The following is a 16275-nucleotide window of genomic DNA, read 5'->3' on the forward strand; positions in this document are numbered from 1 at the left end:
CCCGAGACAGAGTCCGGGACGCCGAGGATGCTCGCGGGGTGCGCTGCGCCCCCTGGGGGCCGCGCCTGGAGCGGAGCGCGGGGGGCGCCGGGCTTCCTGCTGGGGCGGGGGGCCGATCCCGACCTTGCGGGCTGGGAGAGGGCGGGCGGCAGGTTCGCGCCCTGCGTTCCTAACTTTGTCGAGCGCCTCACTCTGCGGCCGGGACGTTCTGAGTTCTGGAGTCACTGGCGCTGGGTCCCAGGGTGGCACTGCTCAGGGGCCCAGGCTCATGTCCCCTTCTGCCCCCAACCCCCCGCAGGTGGCCGAGGGCGGCCCGGCCCGGGAGCCGCTGCAGCTGCTGGAGGTGCCCCCCCGCAAGAGGCTGCCCAACGGGCCCGAGCAGGACCCATGCGGCAGCCGTCCTGCGCCCGAGGGCGCCGGTGCGGGCGCGGAGCAGGGCCACTCGGCGGGCGGAGGCGGCTGGTGCCGTCACTGCCACACGAAGCTCGCCGAGCTCAAGCGACAGGCGTGGAAGCTGGTCACCGGGCCCGGGACACCCCTCCGGGTAAGTGAGCCTTCCTCGTACCGGCATCTCCCGTGCTGCCATTTGGGAGACCTTGGGTCCCGGAGAGAGGTGAGGTTCCACCGATCTTTTTTTGGCTAGTTCCTTCACCTTTCTGGGCCTCGGTTTCGCCTTCTGTAACGTGCTGTGTGTGAGTTGCAGCAGCTCATCCTAAGAGGCTCTGCGGTGGGATCGGTGGGGGGCTGGGCAGGCGTTTCTCCCTGGAGGCACAGATGTCCCGCAGCTGGAACCAGTCTGTGTTTTGGAGGGGGAAGGGAGAGAGAGAGGTGGCACGGACTCCACCCAGGGCGGGACAGCTCCTGCCCTGCCAGCAGCAAGAGGTTACTTGGTGCGTTGTCGCCCTTGGGGCACCCGGGCCCCCAGCCAGGTGTCTGGAAATTGCACACCTGGGGCTGGAGGGCTTGGAGGACCAAGAGGGTGAGCCTGCCGCTGTGAGGGGGGCCCCGCCTGCCCCCTCCCTGGGTCATGAATGAGAATTGTGTGTGGGACACAGCCCGGGGCTTTGCCACCTTAGGCACTGGCCACCCATTTGGGAATGGAGCGGCTGGGCCCCAGCAGCCTAGGTGTTTGCCCGCGGAGGGGCTTCGCCAGATTCTCTAGCCAATGGGCTTGCCCTGGTCTTGGAAGGAGCTGGGACCATTGTTCGAGGAACAATGAGCCCTGGAAGTTTGCAAAGCCTGGGAAGGTGGGGGTCTCCAGAGGAAGCCCTTCCCGCCAGACCTTCAGTCTTTTTGAAAGCATTCTTGGGAAGTCCGAATAATCCCCATTGAATCTAAATATAGTTCTCTAAGGAGGCTTAGCAGGCCGGGATGGGGTTGAGAGCCTGGGTTCCCGGGGGTACCATGGTGTTCCTATCTCGGGCAGGGCGGGGAAGGGAGGTGAGTCTGGTTTCTGCGGCCCGGAGAGGGGACCTGTGACCTGCCCTGGGGTGGGGCTGGACCCTCCCGCTCTGCTGCTCAGAGCGGGATGCAGCCTTTCCAAGCTCTGTGACCCCGGATGGCCTGAATCTGGTTGAAAAGACAAGAGAGGACCTTCGGGGTCCCATGAGAGGGTGGTTTGGGACAGACTTCCTGGGGGCCTGTCAGAGCTATCAGGCTATCTTATTACCCCATTAGGGGAAACAGACCCGAGAGAGGAGGGGCTTCAGTGACTGAGCTGGGTTTTGCCCGGCAGCGCTGGGCACGTGGCCAGCTGGTTGCAGGTGGGTGTGGGACCCTGGTGAGAGCCCCTCATGGGGGCAAGGGTGTGGCTCAGTGGTCTCCTCCTGCGCATGCTGATCAGGGAAGCCTCCTGACCACCCAGAGTGCTCACCAACCCCCTGCCCGAGCCTGTTCTGAATTGGGCAGTACCCCTCAGTGCCAGGTGGGGGCTCACCCCCTTTCCTGGCCATCCCTGCTACCCAACAGCATGCTCACCCAGCAGACCAGGGTCCCAGGCTTTGTTCCTGGTCTGCGGCCCCTCCCCCTCCGTGTTTCCTCCTTTGTCAGATGGGTGTAGCCTCCTGAGGCCCTTCTGGGAGTGGGATCCAACCTGTGGGGTATGTGCCCCGGGGGAGGGAAAGCCCCACTATCCATTGTTTTTCCAGTGAGGATGGAAGCAGGTCTTGGGGGGCTCCAGGCCCTCAGGCTGAGCCACCCAAACCAGGGGACATGGGTGTTTGGGCCTGGGACCCTGGGACCTTGGTAGGTGTCCTTGTCCTGGGCAACCCAGGCTTTCCCTGGCATCCTGGCTGAATCTCAGCCTGCCACCTCTCCCGTCTGCCCCAGAACTTCCTTCGGGGAGGGCTGTGGAGGTGGGTCTAGGACACGTGCATGGACCCGCCTCTGCTTTGGGTTAGGAAGGTCTCTGGGGGGACCTGTGTGTGACTGGGTTCGGGTGAGCACGGTGCTCCTCTGAGTTGGGCCCACGTCCAGGAGCCCTGAGCTCTGTGCTGAAGCCAGCAAGGCACTGGAGCATGGAGTTGGTGTTCCAGGATTTTCTGTAGGGGGCCCTTTCACGTGTTTCATCATGCAGACATGAACTTCATAAGGACAGCACTTCAGACTAGGGATGGGGGGCTTGCTGGGCTCCTGTGGCTGGGGTGGGGTTGGAGCTGGACCACAGCCTGGCTATTGGAGGCCCTCATCTGGGGGTCCCTGCTTGATCTCAGGTGTAGAGGGAGGCTTGCGAGGGTGGAGGGACAGTGGACGTGAGCCAGCCCAAGGTCACCCCATCCTGTGATGACCCTCCGCCCAGCTGGCTCCTTGTCCACGCTCCTTATTGGCAGACAGCTCCATGCTCTGGGATCTCGGGCAGTTTTGTCGAGATGTGGGACCATCTTTGTACCCATCTCACAGGCAGGTGGAGCGGCGCCAGCACACGGAGGCTCGGGCCCCTGAGCCCTTGCTGCTTTGCTGGGATGTGGGCTCGAGGGTCATTCCGTGTCTGCGTCTTGGTGCCCATGGGGGTTGAGTGGGAGCAGTTGGAGCCCTGCCCAGCCTTCAGGGGGCCTGCCTCTCCCTTGCTGCTGTGTCCCCTCTTCAATCTATGCCTGCCTCAGCTTCCCCACTGGGGAAGTGAGGGTGACTGTGGTCCCCATTGAGGGATGTCATCTATGTGGAGTGGATAGCCCTGTGCCCTGATGCCACTGGGGGGGCACAAGGAGGGAACACGCTCTGCCAGTTCTCTCCTCTGAGCTCCCTGTGCCCCTCCCAGGGGGCCCTGCCTCTGAGAAGTCAGCTGGGGGCTCGCAACACCTCCCTCAAAGGGACCAACGCCAGGCCTTCCTCTTCTGCCACCTGAGTGCCCCCAGTCTGGCACCGGCCCCTCTGTCCTTCTTATTCCCCCAAGCCTGAGGCCCTGGCCTTACCCGTTCTGTGTCCTTACCAGCCACGGTGGGCTGGTCACCAGGTTCCGGCAGACCCCTTTCAGCGTCCCCTTCAATCTGGTCCCCGATGCCCGCCCACCCCCAGCTTCCACCCTCAGGGCACCCGGAGGGGACTTGCTGAACCATGGACCCATTAGGAGGGGTGTCTGGCCAGTCCCAGCCCTGCTGTCCTGTCCTGGTCCTGTCAGATCCAGACTCACCGGGAGCCGCACCCCTGCATGTGGGGTCACCTCTGCCTGAAGGCCCCTTCTTCCCCCTCCATCCCGTGTTGGTCTGTCACAAGTGCTCCTTTTGCAGACCCCTAGCCCTCGTCCTGCCCATGCTCAGTGGGCATAACCACAGCCCCAGTTGCCAGCGCCCCCGGTGCTGCTGCCCGTGCGGCTGACCGTGGCGGGGACACTCAGATGCGCTGACTGGCTTCACTCTGAGTTCACGGCTCTGGCTGCTCCTCCGTGGTCATTGAGCCTCCCTCCCCTCCTGCGTGCTTGCCCTCCCCCCATCTCTAGGAGGCCACTGCTGCTGCCACCTGACAGGGTCCTTTCTCAGCCCCTTCCACACCCCTTGACCACTGTGTGGTTTCTGTGCCCTCTGGGCTGCCCCGAGGCCGGGAGCTCTGTCAGGGCAGGCATGGGGTCCAGGTAACCCAGAGATGTTTGTTGAATGACTAAGTGACCGGGCTTTTCCTCCCACGCCTCTCCGTGTTCACCCCCACACCTTTGGAGCTGGATTCCTGCTCTCCCCTCCCCCACCCTGGGTGACAGCCCCCATGGAGGATGGCGATCCTTACCCTCCTTGTGGCAGTGGCGGCCTGGATCCTGCTTGGGGACCCATTCCAGCCACCAGTGAGATGCGTCATGCAGAGGTGGTCCTCCTCCAGGGACCCCGTGACATTCGCCGTGTCAGTACTGGTGCTGAATTGATTAGTGCCCCTGATGGGGGAAAGGGATCAATTCTCGTTTAGCTCTTGCAAATCTCTTGCTCACCCTGGCAGGGGTCTCATCGTCTGAACCCCCTGTGAGCTCCAGATGGTCCCTGACCTCTGGTGCAGCCCCCAGACATTCGCTCACACTTTGACCAACTGGATAGCAAGTCTGAAGGCTCCTGGGGAGGGGCACGGGCTCCCACCCAGTGCACGCCTCGGGGTCACCTAACTAGGCTCCTGAGGCTGGCGTCCTGGGGACCCTCCTGCTTGTCTGTAGTCCGGTTTCGGGGGGGTAGTTCTGCCAGCTCAGCGTTCACCTGTTATCCCCCCCGCCACCAGGAAGACTTGCGGGCTCCCTGTGTGCTCTGTGTCCATGGCCCCCAGTTCTGATCGCACTGACATGCAATAGTGGGGTCCTGGCGCTGCTGTCCCAACTGGCCTGTGGTCCTGGGAGGACAGGGCTGAGCCTGGCTGGTGTGGGACATTTGCTGCCTGTGGTGAGAGTCCCTGAACTGTTCCCTGCACTGTTTGGAGCCTGGCCGGAGCTCTCCCGGTTTCTGGGGCCACCCCTGTGCCAGGGCCATGGTGTCTGCCTGGGGGCTCTACAGGCTGGGGAACTCAGCCTCAGCAGTGTTCCCCAGCTGAGCCAGGTGTTGGCAGGCTCTGGAGGCAGCCAGGGAGGTGTGAGAGGGGCGGGAGCTCCCTGGGGCTGGTGGCTGGGCAGTCTCCCAGCTGGCAGGGGCCTGGATGACTCAGCTGGGAAGGGATCAGTCTGTGGGGCTCGGAGGCTCCCAGGCCACTCGGGGGGACCAAGCCTGGGCAGGGCGAGGGAGGAGGCCGTGTTAGGCCTAGCCTTGCCATCCAGCCTCCGTGAGGCCTCAGCTGGCCCCTCCCCACCCTGGGCTGGCTCCCTCCTTCTTAGAGAGACAGTGGTCTAGCCAGTGTCCCCTGGTGTCCTTTGGTTCAGTAACGGAAGGAAGGACGGGCTCCTTGCGCTTGTCTTAACTCCTGCTGGTCCGGGGTTTCAGGGAGTGAGCGCGGGTAGTGGGGGGGGGATTGCGAGCCGCCGCCCCCTGAGCACCAGCCACAAGCAGAGAAGCGGCTTCGGGAGCTGGCCGGGGCGCGGGCCCTGGTGTCCCATCCCTCGTGCCTCACGGGAGGGAGTTTGCTTGAGGGGGCCGCCTGCACTCAGAGGTGGGGCCGAGCCAGGGCGTGTGTAGTGGTGACGGGCCTTGCTGCCTCTCTGCGGAGGGGAGAGGTGCAGGGGTAGGGAGGGCTGACTCCCTTGCTCCCCCTGGGTTAAAAGGGGGGCATTTTCACTTTTGGTGTCATGTTTTATGGCTGGGGGACCCCCATGGGGCTGTGTTGTGCATGGTTCCTGGCACTTGGTGGGAGGGGCTCCCTGGTCTCATCTGGTCTGGTCTTGGTCCCCTTGGCAGCATCCCAGGCTTTGGCTCTGGAGGCTGGACTGGGGCAGGGGTGGGTGGGCTCGGCCGGGCACCTGGGGCCGACAGATTTATGGTCCCGCGTGGCCCAGGGCCAGTGGCGCTGCGTTCACCTCTGACCCTGTATGATGGTTGCTGGCCCACGCTGCTGCCTGTTTTTGGGTGGAACCTGCCAGTCGCTGGCCCTGCCCCATACCCTGCTTGGGGCAGGGCTGTAGGGCCGCCCCATCCGTAAAGGTCCCTATCCCCCCTTCACAGCCACGGTGCAAGGCCACAGCCCAGCCCCGCAGACTTGGCCTGTCTAAAACCCAAGGGATTGTCTGGCAGCCATTGCAGTGTGGCTTGCTTGGTGGTTGCCTGTAATGCGGCCACAGGCTCTCCCGATCTCATCCCTGGGCTCCCCTCTCCTTGGCCCCGTCCCTTCTTGAACCCTCCACACTTTGAGCCCCAGCCTTGCTGCTCAAGCTTTGTGGTCTGATCCAAGCGTCTGCGGCTCAGGCTCAGGGTAGTGGGGGAGTAATGTGGTTCCCAGCTGCGTGGGTGCGTGTGGAGATGGGTCCGTGGCCCCCACGCTCCGGCTCTTATCCAGCCCGTGTGGGGCCAGCGGGAGGCCTGGGGGTGCCTGGCAGTGGTGTGTCCAGGTTCTGGATCCCAAGATGATGTTGGGACCCATCCTGCCTTGTGTCTGTCTTCTCCGCTGGGTAATCGGCGAGGAGGGTTGGCTGGGTTTGTGCCGTGGGATGGGTTGCCCTGTGGGGAGTGGGACCCCTCCTCTCTCAGAACGTCCCTGAGGCCTGGTGAGAAGAGGAGCCTCAGGGTGGACACCCAGGGTACCTGGACTGTGGGGCTGTGCTTCAGAAAGGGGGGCAGAGAGCTGGGCAGACGGGAGGGCTGATACCAGCAACCAGTCTGCAGGCCTTTGAGCAAAACACACTGACCCCTACCGCCCTGCGTGGTGGGGGAGGGAATAGCAGGTCTGCCTAAGGCCGCTCCCCCTGGTGGCTCTGCCTCCAGTGTTTGTGTGCAGAACTGAAGTGCTGTGGGCCTGGGAGAGAGGGCTCTGGAGAGGGGCATCTAGGAGGGCCTCCTGGAGGAGGCGGCATTTGATCTCGGTTAGAATTAGATCCACAGAGATGGGTGAGGGCCCCCGGGGGAGGGAACATTAAGAGCTCCAAGACGGGGATGGCTGGAGCATACATGGAGACTGTCCCAGGGTGCCAGGTAGAATGCAGTGGGGAAACCAGGATGGGGTCAAGGGTCAGGAGGTGTGGTGAAGGGAAGTTACACTCCAGCCCTGGAGCAGAGATTGGGGCCTGGCGTGTCCTGGGAGGTCCTTTGATTCAACAGCTGCAGCCATGGGCTCTCCCGGCAGCCTCGCTGAAGGGACCACTTGCATGCAAAGGTTCCTAGCAAGAGAACGTAGCTGGAGGGCCAGCTGAGGGGCGGGGGCTCCATTCCGCGTGTCTGTACTTGCCCTTTACTCTTGGGGCCCCCAGGTCAGCGTCCAGCCTCCCTGGGGTTCAGAGCCCTCCTGAGTGGCACCAGGGAGCCCTGGCCGTGGCCTGGCTTGCAGGGTACAGCGTGGACCCCACCCTAGTGGTGAGAATCTGCTGTGCCCGTTGCTCAGATGAGGAAAATGAGGTCCCTGGGGGCTGCAGCCGCACCCACAGAGTTGGACTGAAAGCCCTATCTGGGTGAGCTCCGGGCTCCTCCGAGGTGTGTGAAGTGCCTCCTCTCAGTGGCTATGCTCCTGGAATGTGGCCTCTCTGTCCCCTGCCCCCTGCCGCCGAGGCCATCCCGCCAGGGTCCCGGCCGCCCTTGTGCGGCATCGTGGCGTCGGGTGGACAGGGGCGGCCATTGAACGGAGGGGGTCTCAATGAACTAGTGTGTGCCCTGAGCTGCCCAGCTGGCTGGTGCCTGGCACGGCGCCTTGGGGACAGGTGCCAGTCCGTGCTGGGTGGGCTGGGCTGCACTCCCCGCTCTCCCCACCCCGACCTCTGGCAGAGGAGGGGAACCAGTGTCAGCTCTGGGGCCTTCAGAACTGCAGACCGATGGGCCTGGAGTGGTGTTCAGGGTTCTGGCAGATGGGGAAGGGTCAAGTTCAGGGCTCTCCAGGTCTTCCTTCTAGACCCAGTGGGCGTGGGTGGGCAGGGCCTCTGGCTGACCGTTGGACCCTTGGTGAGGTGCCTGGCATTTGGGAGGGGCCGGGGTGGCCCAGGTGTGGCTGGCTGGCAAGCTGAACCCCCGCCACCCCCCTCCGGGTCCACCAGGCTGCAAGAGCCGTGAGACAGCAGTGCTTGGCCCGGCAGCCAGGGTCCCTTCCTGGACCTGCCGTCAGCTCCGTCAGCTCCGGAAGCGGCGGCTGCACGGGGTCGGGCCGGGCGTTTTGTGTGTGGAGGGAAGGGAGGGGGAGGTAAAGGGGCTACGGCCAGTGAAGACCCCATGCTCCGTGCGGACGAGAGCCTGTTTGTCCTCCTAGAGGCCCTCCCTGTGGACCCCCTTTCTAAAGACAGGGTGATGGGCTCAGGGAAGGTTGTCTCGCAGCTCTGAGGTCTGGGGGTTTCTCCCGACTGGGGAGCAGAGCCCCTTCCTTACCCCCGTGTTGGCCTCGGCTTGGGGATCTGGTCAGCTCCTGTCCCACCCTGTGGGTGGGCTCGGCTGGCCCTGGGCGGGGAGAAGCCGGTCCTGGCAGGACGAAGGGGCCGCTCATCCCCGGAGAAGCACTCTGGGCCTCCAATGCAGGAGAAAATGGAAGGATTACTTAAAGCAACTTGGAGACCCCAGAAAGGAGATGAAAAATGGCAAGTCATTATTTTTAAGTGGGGGAGGGCTCCCTAAAACCCCGGCGGCATGATGGCTAGGTGGTGTGCGATGCTAAATTGAATCAAATTAAGAAAAACATTTTCCAAATGCAAGTAAAATATCTGTTTAATTAGACTGTGGAGAGGAAATGAAAAGTGATATTTTGCAGTGGGGTGATCACTGCCTTTCTGAAGGTGCTGGGCTTCAGAGAGGGGACGGGTGGGAAGGAGCGTGGCGGCTGGGGCTCTTGGGGGTCAAAATTCCTGAAATTGGGCCGACGACCCCTCAGGGGCTTGGTCCTGTGGACCCTGGGAGCTGCCCGGAGGCTCCCTTGGCTGGGAGAGGAGAAGGGCTGGCTGCCCCTCCCGGCCTTCCCAGCTGCCCCGTACTAAGGTCTGGGGGTGTTGGCTTGTGACGTGAAGGCTGAAGGCCACCGGGTCCTGGAGAGGGGAGGAGGACGGGGCTGCCCGGCTTTTGTCTCTGTGAAGGCTGCCCCAGGGGTATCAGGTGCCATGGAAGATGCCTTTCCCCCTCCTTGGAGTCCCGAGCACTGGGCCAGGGGGCTGGGGAAGGCTGTCCTGGCTAAAGCTTGCTGTTTGCCAAGCTGGTCCAGCAGACTGGGGAGGTCTTGGGTCCCTCCAGTGTGAAGTTGCGGGCTTCCAGGTGACCCAGCGTGCCGTGAGTGTCCCATGCTGCTCAGTGGGCTCGCTTTTGGCCGAGCAGCGAACGTTCCTTGCCCTGCCCTCAGGGTTGGGCAGCTCTCAGCCCCACAGGGTCTCTGTGTGGTCACCCAGGGCAGGTCTTTCTCTGTCTCCTGTGTGTGACATGAGACAAAAGTTGCAGAGATGCCCCCTGCCCCTGCCCTGCCAGGAGTCCCCTGCAGCCCTGGGGTATCAGCTGGCCCCTCTGCAAGGATGGTATTGCCGCCCCCCCCCCCCTGCCGGCTGCTAGCGCTGGGAAGGGGGGGGGGGCCCCCTGGNGGTGGGCTTTGGCCCTGGGATGGGCCCAGGTGTGTCTGGGCCGGGCCTCCTGGGGGCTCGTGAAGCAGGAATTGGGTTTGGTGTGGCGCCCCCCCCCACAGCCCCTCACCAGAGCAGACCTCCATGGTTCCCTCCTGGGGCTTTGATGCCCAGAGCCTGAGGCCTTGGTGGGGCTGGGGCCTCTGTGACAGCTGCCATCTGAATTCCTGATGACACAGCTGGGAAGGGGGTTTGCTCTGGCTTCCTGTCGCCTCCAGCCCCCCTGTGCCCAGCTGGTGGGGGTCTGGAGCAGGCTCAGGTCAGTTAGCACCCCCACCCCCTGCTCTGCCTTTCCTTCCTGCTGCTATGTGCAGGCCGTGCAGGGGGTGCCCCGGGGCTCCCCCATAGGCCTGAGGTCCCCAGGCCAGGCAGGGGCACTGGAACAATGGGCAGCTGGGCCTGGGGGGATTGGGGGGGCTGGGCGGGGCTGGGCTGCCTTTCAAGTCAGCTAATGGCTTTAGCAGGCCGCACTTCCTTCCCCTCACACCCGTCCACCATTAGCAGCCTCCCACTGAGTGGAAAACTAGGGTAATCAGAGCCGGGCCCTGGAAAACAGGCAGGGAGTGACAAGTGACAGAGCCAGGCCCTGTGTGAGCCCGGCCTGTGGCTGGGGGACCATGTCTGGATTCCATCTGTGGCCCCATGTGCCAGCCCCGGGGGGGGGGGGCCTGCAGAGTTTNGTTTCCGGACGCCTCCGCCTACCTCTGTGGGGCTCCCACGGCCCTGTGCCGAGCGTCCTGCTGCGGGGCTGCGGCGGGGGCGGGGGGGGGAGGGTGTCCGCTAATCAGGACCAGACCTGCTGGCACTTCTGAGGGCTGGGGTGCTCTGGCCCACGCCGGAGCCAATGCAGGCCTTCCGGAGGGACCCACAGGTGGGGCAGCTGGTGCGACCGGCCCGGCCAGGGGCCGCCCTTTTATTGGGGCTGATCTACCTGGGGGTATGTGAGGACAATGGCGGTCTGTGGCTGAGGCCCAGTGGGGCTTCTAGGGAGCTCTGGCGGTCCCGTGGATGGGGGAGCAGAGCCGGCGCCCCTCTCATCAAGGCCACACGGCCGCAGCGGGTCCCGGGCACCTGTGTGCAGGGGTCAGGCTGGCAGGGCCAGGCTTGGGGAGCCTGGCTGGGTTGAAGGACATGCCCCTGCTCGATGGTGGCCTCAGCTTCCTCTTCTGAGTCGGTGTATTTGGGGAAGCCATAGTCCCTCCTGCGGTCAGCAGCATGGCTGGCCTGGAGTCCGGTCTTGCCCTGCGGCCAGCGAGGAGGCAGCGGCCTGGGGCCAGGGTGGGGAAAGTCTCCAGCTCCGGGGAGTCGTAGCAGGCCCCTGCTGGGGTGGGGAGAGGGCAGGTTGAGGGCCAGCCGAGTTCCCCAGCTGGCCAAAGGGAAGACATAGGCCCACATTTGGGGTTTGTTCTGTCGAGGGCACTGGGAAAGTCCTGGGTGGTCATGGCCACAGTTGGGCCGCCCTGGCCAGGCACCTGTGGCTGGGCCTTACCTCTCAGGGGAGGGGACAGGATGCGGAGGGGTCGGCCCTGGCTTAGATCCTGATCCCCGCAGCGCTGCTGCCCCCGGGAGGCACCAAGGCAGAGCTGGTAGGGCCGTCAAGGGACGGGGCATAGGACCTGGGACTATGACCCTTGATAACTTCTTTCCAGTGAGGTTCCTTCTGAGGATTGGCTCTCTCTCCCTCCTCCTCCTTCCAGAGGTGTCACCTCTTCCAGGAAGCCTTCCCTGATCTCCAGGCCCTGGGCTGACCTGGCTCCTGTCCTTAGCCCTTTCTGGGCACCACGCTCACAGTTAGGGAGACCTGTGTGTCCCCCTCATGCAGTGCACGGCAGGGGGAACGGGGCTGCAGGGGCAGCCACCAAGCACCACAGACCCTGAGGCCCAAGTCCATGCCTGCGGTCGAGCGGGGTGGGCATGGAGCTTCCAGCTTCCTTGCCAGCTGCCGCTCGTGTGTCCATCCTCGTGCATCCACTCACCGCTCCCAGTGTCACTGCGCAGCCTGACTTCTGCGGGCACGGTTAGTGCGGGGCCATAGTTCACTTTCCCGCAGATCCTGACCAGGGCTGCAGGCTTCCCAAAGGCAGGGAGAGGGTGTCCAGCCCTCCCGCCCCACCCCCGCTGGGGTCAAGCCAGGGAACCCCTCATGGCTCTGGACGGATGTTGCTTTCTCCGGGGGCTCCGGGTGCTCACTGCACGCGGCCAGGCCGCAGAAGGGCCCTGGGCCGGACTGTGGGGTATCTGGCCCTGCTTCTGCCGGCCTCCCGGCTGCTTCTTGACCACCCGGCCCCAGCTGCTGGTGGCCTGGCTGTTGGGGGAGTGCGCAGACGCCTCGTCGGCCAGGAGCGAGCACGGTAATGAGGGCGGGAGGCGGCAGGTAGTTGCCAGGGGCACCGGGGGCCTCACATTAAGCGCCGATAATTAGTTTCCTACTGGGCTCATGCAGATGAAACCGTTTGGGGCTTGTTAATCAGTTATGGATTATGCGGCGGCCACAGCATGAGCTTGCCCCTCGCCGTGGAGGGTGAGGCACGAGTGGCTGGGTCCTGGTGCCCCGGCACTGACCACCTTTGTCCCTTGTTCCCCCAGGACCCTTGCCTCTCTGCTCTGCTTCTCGACAAGCTGCCGGCCCCTGGGGCCCTGCCCGCCTGCCGCCCGGAGGCTGAGCGCCGCTGTGACGTCTGTGCCACGCACCTGAACCAGCTCACGCGGGAGGCCCTGCGGCTGCTACAGGTGCCCGCCAGCCGCGAGGACCCCGACACCTTTCACGGAGACCCTGGCCTCGTGCCCTCCAGCCCCGGCGCCGTGACTGGCCCGCGGGATGTACCAGTGCCTGCTGGCCTGTCAGGGAGGCAGCCGGGCCGAACGGGGCTGGACAAGAGGAAGGGGCTGGCCTGGCCGTCTGGGCCCAGCGTCCAGGTGTCGGTGGCACCAGCTGGCTTGGGCGGAGCCCTGAGCACGGTCACCATCCAGGCCCAGCAGTGCCTGGAGGGCATGTGGAGTGTCTCGAGGGTCAACAGCTTCCTGCCGCCATCCTGCCTGGTGAGTCCCCTGGGCAGGGTGGGCTGCCGGCCTCCTGGAACCACCAGGCAGGGCAGTGGGCAGCTGGGTCAGACCTGGGTTCCCTCCTGGGGGTTCCTATCCACATCTCAGCATGGCCCACGTAGTCTTGGCTCAGTGGCTTCCCTTGAATCAAAGGGCCACGCACACGGGGGAAGGCCCAGTCAAGTCTGCCGGCAGAGTCACAGTGGGCAGGGTCCTCCCGTGTCCCTGGGGGTGTTGCATCGTACAGCACCCGTGTGCATGGCTGGGGGTGGTGTGGGCCACTCCTGCTTCTGAGAATATGTGTGGTGCCGTGGGCTGACGGGAGGGCCCCTGGGACGGGGTCAGACCCGCCTTCTCAGGGGGAGCGGCAGAGGGAACATCCCCTTGTGAGGAGGGGTCCCCAGCGGCCCCACCCCTCCAGGTTCTCCTGCCATGCCAGGCACCCCCCCAAGGCTGTGGCCCAGCTGACAGAGCCTGGAGTGTAGGGTGTGGCCCGCAGGTGGTGGGGGAGGTCTGTGTCCACTCCCGTGGCCTCTCAGGAGATGCTTCTTGTAGCCAGCTGCAGAATGCCCCCCTCAAAGGCTCTTCTCCTTGGGTGCCCCAGATTGTCACCCACACCAGGGGGCATGGCCTCCATGGCACCAGCTCTGGGCACCAGTGGGCACTGTGGGTGCCGTGGACGTGGGCCAGGTGTCCTCAGGCGGAGCCCTAGTCCAGCGTCACCCCCATGGGTTGGATGAAGCCAGCCTTGGAGGGTGGAGTTGAGACCAGCCGCATTCCTGCGAGCCACAGAGCTTGGCCGGTGGTGGTCTCTCCCAGTGTCTACTATGCCCCAGTTTTCCATCGAGCAGAGAGTGTACCAGGATAGGCGTTGGGATGGGGGGTTGTTGGACTAGGGGTCTCCCAGGACACTGGAGGTCGTTGGTTTGGGTTGGGGAGCACGTGAGGTTAATTGTGCTGGGGGCTGTCCTGGGAAGGCCTTTCCCCAGAAAGCGCCTGCTGCTCTGCCTGAACCTTGGGACCCTCCTCCCAGGGGGTCTGCGCCCCCAGCCGTGCCCACCTAGTTAGTTGAGTACTGAGACCGGCAGCTCACAGAGAGTTCATCGGGCAGGCAAGTAGGAAGGACCTTCCAAACAGAAGGAACCCTCCCTGTGGAGGCCCAGGGTGCGAAGCCTGAGGCTTCCCTGGAGCTGTGAAGCATCCCGACCTCCTTGGAGGTGGGAAGCATGAGGCCTTCCTGGAGGTGGGAAGCATAAGGCCTTGCTGGAGGTGTGAAGCATGAGGCCTCCCTGGAGGTGTGATTCATCCAGACCTCCCTGGAGGTGTGAAGCATGCGGCTTCCCTGGAGGTATGAAGCTTCTAGGACTCGCTGGAGGTGTGAAGCATGAGGCCTCCCTGAAGTTGTGAAGCATGAGGTCTTCCTGGAGGTGTGAAGCACAGAGGCCTTGTTGGAGATATGAAACATCTAGGCCTTCCTGGAGGTGTGAAGCATGAGGCCTCGCTGGAGGTGTGAAGCATGAGGCCTCCCTGGAGTTGTGTAGCATGAGACCCCCCTGGAGGTGTGAAGCACAGAGGCCTTGTTGGAGATACGAAACATCTAGGCCTTCCTGGAGTGTGAAGCATAAGGCCTCGCTGGAGGTGTGAAGCATGAGGCCTCCCTGGAGGTGTGAAGCATGAGACCTCGTTGGAGGTGTGAAGCATGAGGCCTCGCTGGGGGTGTGAAGCATAAGGCCTCGCTGGAGGTGTGAAGCATGAGGCCTCCCTGAAGGTGTGTAGCATGAGACCTCCCTGGAGGTGTGAAGCATGAGGCCTCGCTGGAGGTGTGAAGCATGAGGCCTTGCTGGACATGTGAAGCATGAGGCCTCCCTGGAGGTGTGAAGCATGAGGCCTCGCTGGAGGTGTGAAGCATGAGGCCTTGCTGGACATGTGAAGCATGAGGCCTCCCTGGAGGTGTGAAGCATGAGGCCTCGCTGGAGGTGTGAAGCATGAGGCCTTGCTGGACATGTGAAGCATGAGGCCTCCCTGGAGGTGTGAAGCATGAGGCCTCGCTGGAGGTGTGAAGCATGAGGCCTTGCTGGACATGTGAAGCATGAGGCCTCCCTGGAGGTGTGAAGCATGAGGCCTCGCTGGAGGTGTGAAGCATGAGGCCTTGCTGGACATGTGAAGCATGAGGCCTCCCTGGAGGTGTGAAGCATGAGGCCTCGCTGGAGGTGTGAAGCATGAGGCCTTGCTGGACATGTGAAGCATGAGGCCTCCCTGGAGGTGTGAAGCATGAGGCCTCGCTGGAGGTGTGAAGCATGAGGCCTTGCTGGACATGTGAAGCATGAGGCCTCCCTGGAGGTGTGAAGCATGAGGCCTCGCTGGAGGTGTGAAGCATGAGGCCTTGCTGGACATGTGAAGCATGAGGCCTCCCTGGAGGTGTGAAGCATGAGGCCTCGCTGGAGGTGTGAAGCATGAGGCCTTGCTGGACATGTGAAGCATGAGGCCTCCCTGGAGGTGTGAAGCATGAGGCCTCGCTGGAGGTGTGAAGCATGAGGCCTTGCTGGACATGTGAAGCATGAGGCCTCCCTGGAGGTGTGAAGCATGAGGCCTCGCTGGAGGTGTGAAGCATGAGGCCTTGCTGGACATGTGAAGCATGAGGCCTCCCTGGAGGTGTGAAGCATGAGGCCTCGCTGGAGGTGTGAAGCATGAGGCCTTGCTGGACATGTGAAGCATGAGGCCTCCCTGGAGGTGTGAAGCATGAGGCCTCGCTGGAGGTGTGAAGCATGAGGCCTTGCTGGACATGTGAAGCATGAGGCCTCCCTGGAGGTGTGAAGCATGAGGCCTCGCTGGAGGTGTGAAGCATGAGGCCTTGCTGGACATGTGAAGCATGAGGCCTCCCTGGAGGTGTGAAGCATGAGGCCTCGCTGGAGGTGTGAAGCATGAGGCCTTGCTGGACATGTGAAGCATGAGGCCTCCCTGGAGGTGTGAAGCATGAGGCCTCGCTGGAGGTGTGAAGCATGAGGCCTTGCTGGACATGTGAAGCATGAGGCCTCCCTGGAGGTGTGAAGCATGAGGCCTCGCTGGAGGTGTGAAGCATGAGGCCTTGCTGGACATGTGAAGCATGAGGCCTCCCTGGAGGTGTGAAGCATGAGGGCCTCGCTGGAGGTGTGAAGCATGAGGCCTTGCTGGACATGTGAAGCATGAGGCCTCCCTGGAGGTGTGAAGCATGAGGCCTCGTTGGAGGTGTGAGGCATCAGGAGATAGGGCTGTGGGAGGGAGCAGGGGAGGTGAAAGAGGGATCGGGGGCCAGGGCCAGGCTGTGTTAGTGTGTGTGGATATATGGAGAAGTGCCCCTTCTGCTGCCTGCATCACCCACCCGACGGAGCCAGGGGCAGAGATCAGTGGATGACTGTGAAAGCTAGTTTTGCTTGGCTTGTTCTCCAGTCACCGTAGAGCTGGCTGCACAAGCTTGCCCGGTGAGTGTCTCTGAAATAGAGCAGTGGGTAGACCTTCCTTCCCTGTGGGCTCTGTGCCCCATGGGGCTGTGGGGGTGGAGGCACAGGGAATGTCCCCAGCTGCTGGGGCAAGGTCAAATACAATCCCAAAGCAGGACAGACCCCTGCCCTGTCCCCACC

The 16275-nt window shown here is 63.4% G+C and overlaps 1 protein-coding gene across 3 annotated transcripts in view; it reads left to right on the forward strand.

Annotated features, from left to right (window-relative positions):
- The window catches only part of KIF26A (kinesin family member 26A), a 43141-nt gene that overhangs the window by 2341 nt on the left and 24525 nt on the right, over nt 1-16275 (forward strand). For 2 of the 3 annotated variants that reach the window (XM_034642766.1, XM_034642769.1), the window contains exons 2-3: nt 299-544; nt 12203-12655. In XM_034642766.1, coding sequence (XP_034498657.1) covers nt 299-544; nt 12203-12655 — 699 coding nt within the window. The remainder of the gene's footprint in view (nt 1-298; nt 545-12202; nt 12656-16275) is intronic. The other variant, XM_034642770.1, reaches the window with a different exon arrangement.

The sequence above is a fragment of the Ailuropoda melanoleuca genome, chromosome 14, assembly GCF_002007445.2.
Source record: "Ailuropoda melanoleuca isolate Jingjing chromosome 14, ASM200744v2, whole genome shotgun sequence".
Classification (NCBI taxonomy): domain Eukaryota; kingdom Metazoa; phylum Chordata; class Mammalia; order Carnivora; family Ursidae; genus Ailuropoda; species Ailuropoda melanoleuca.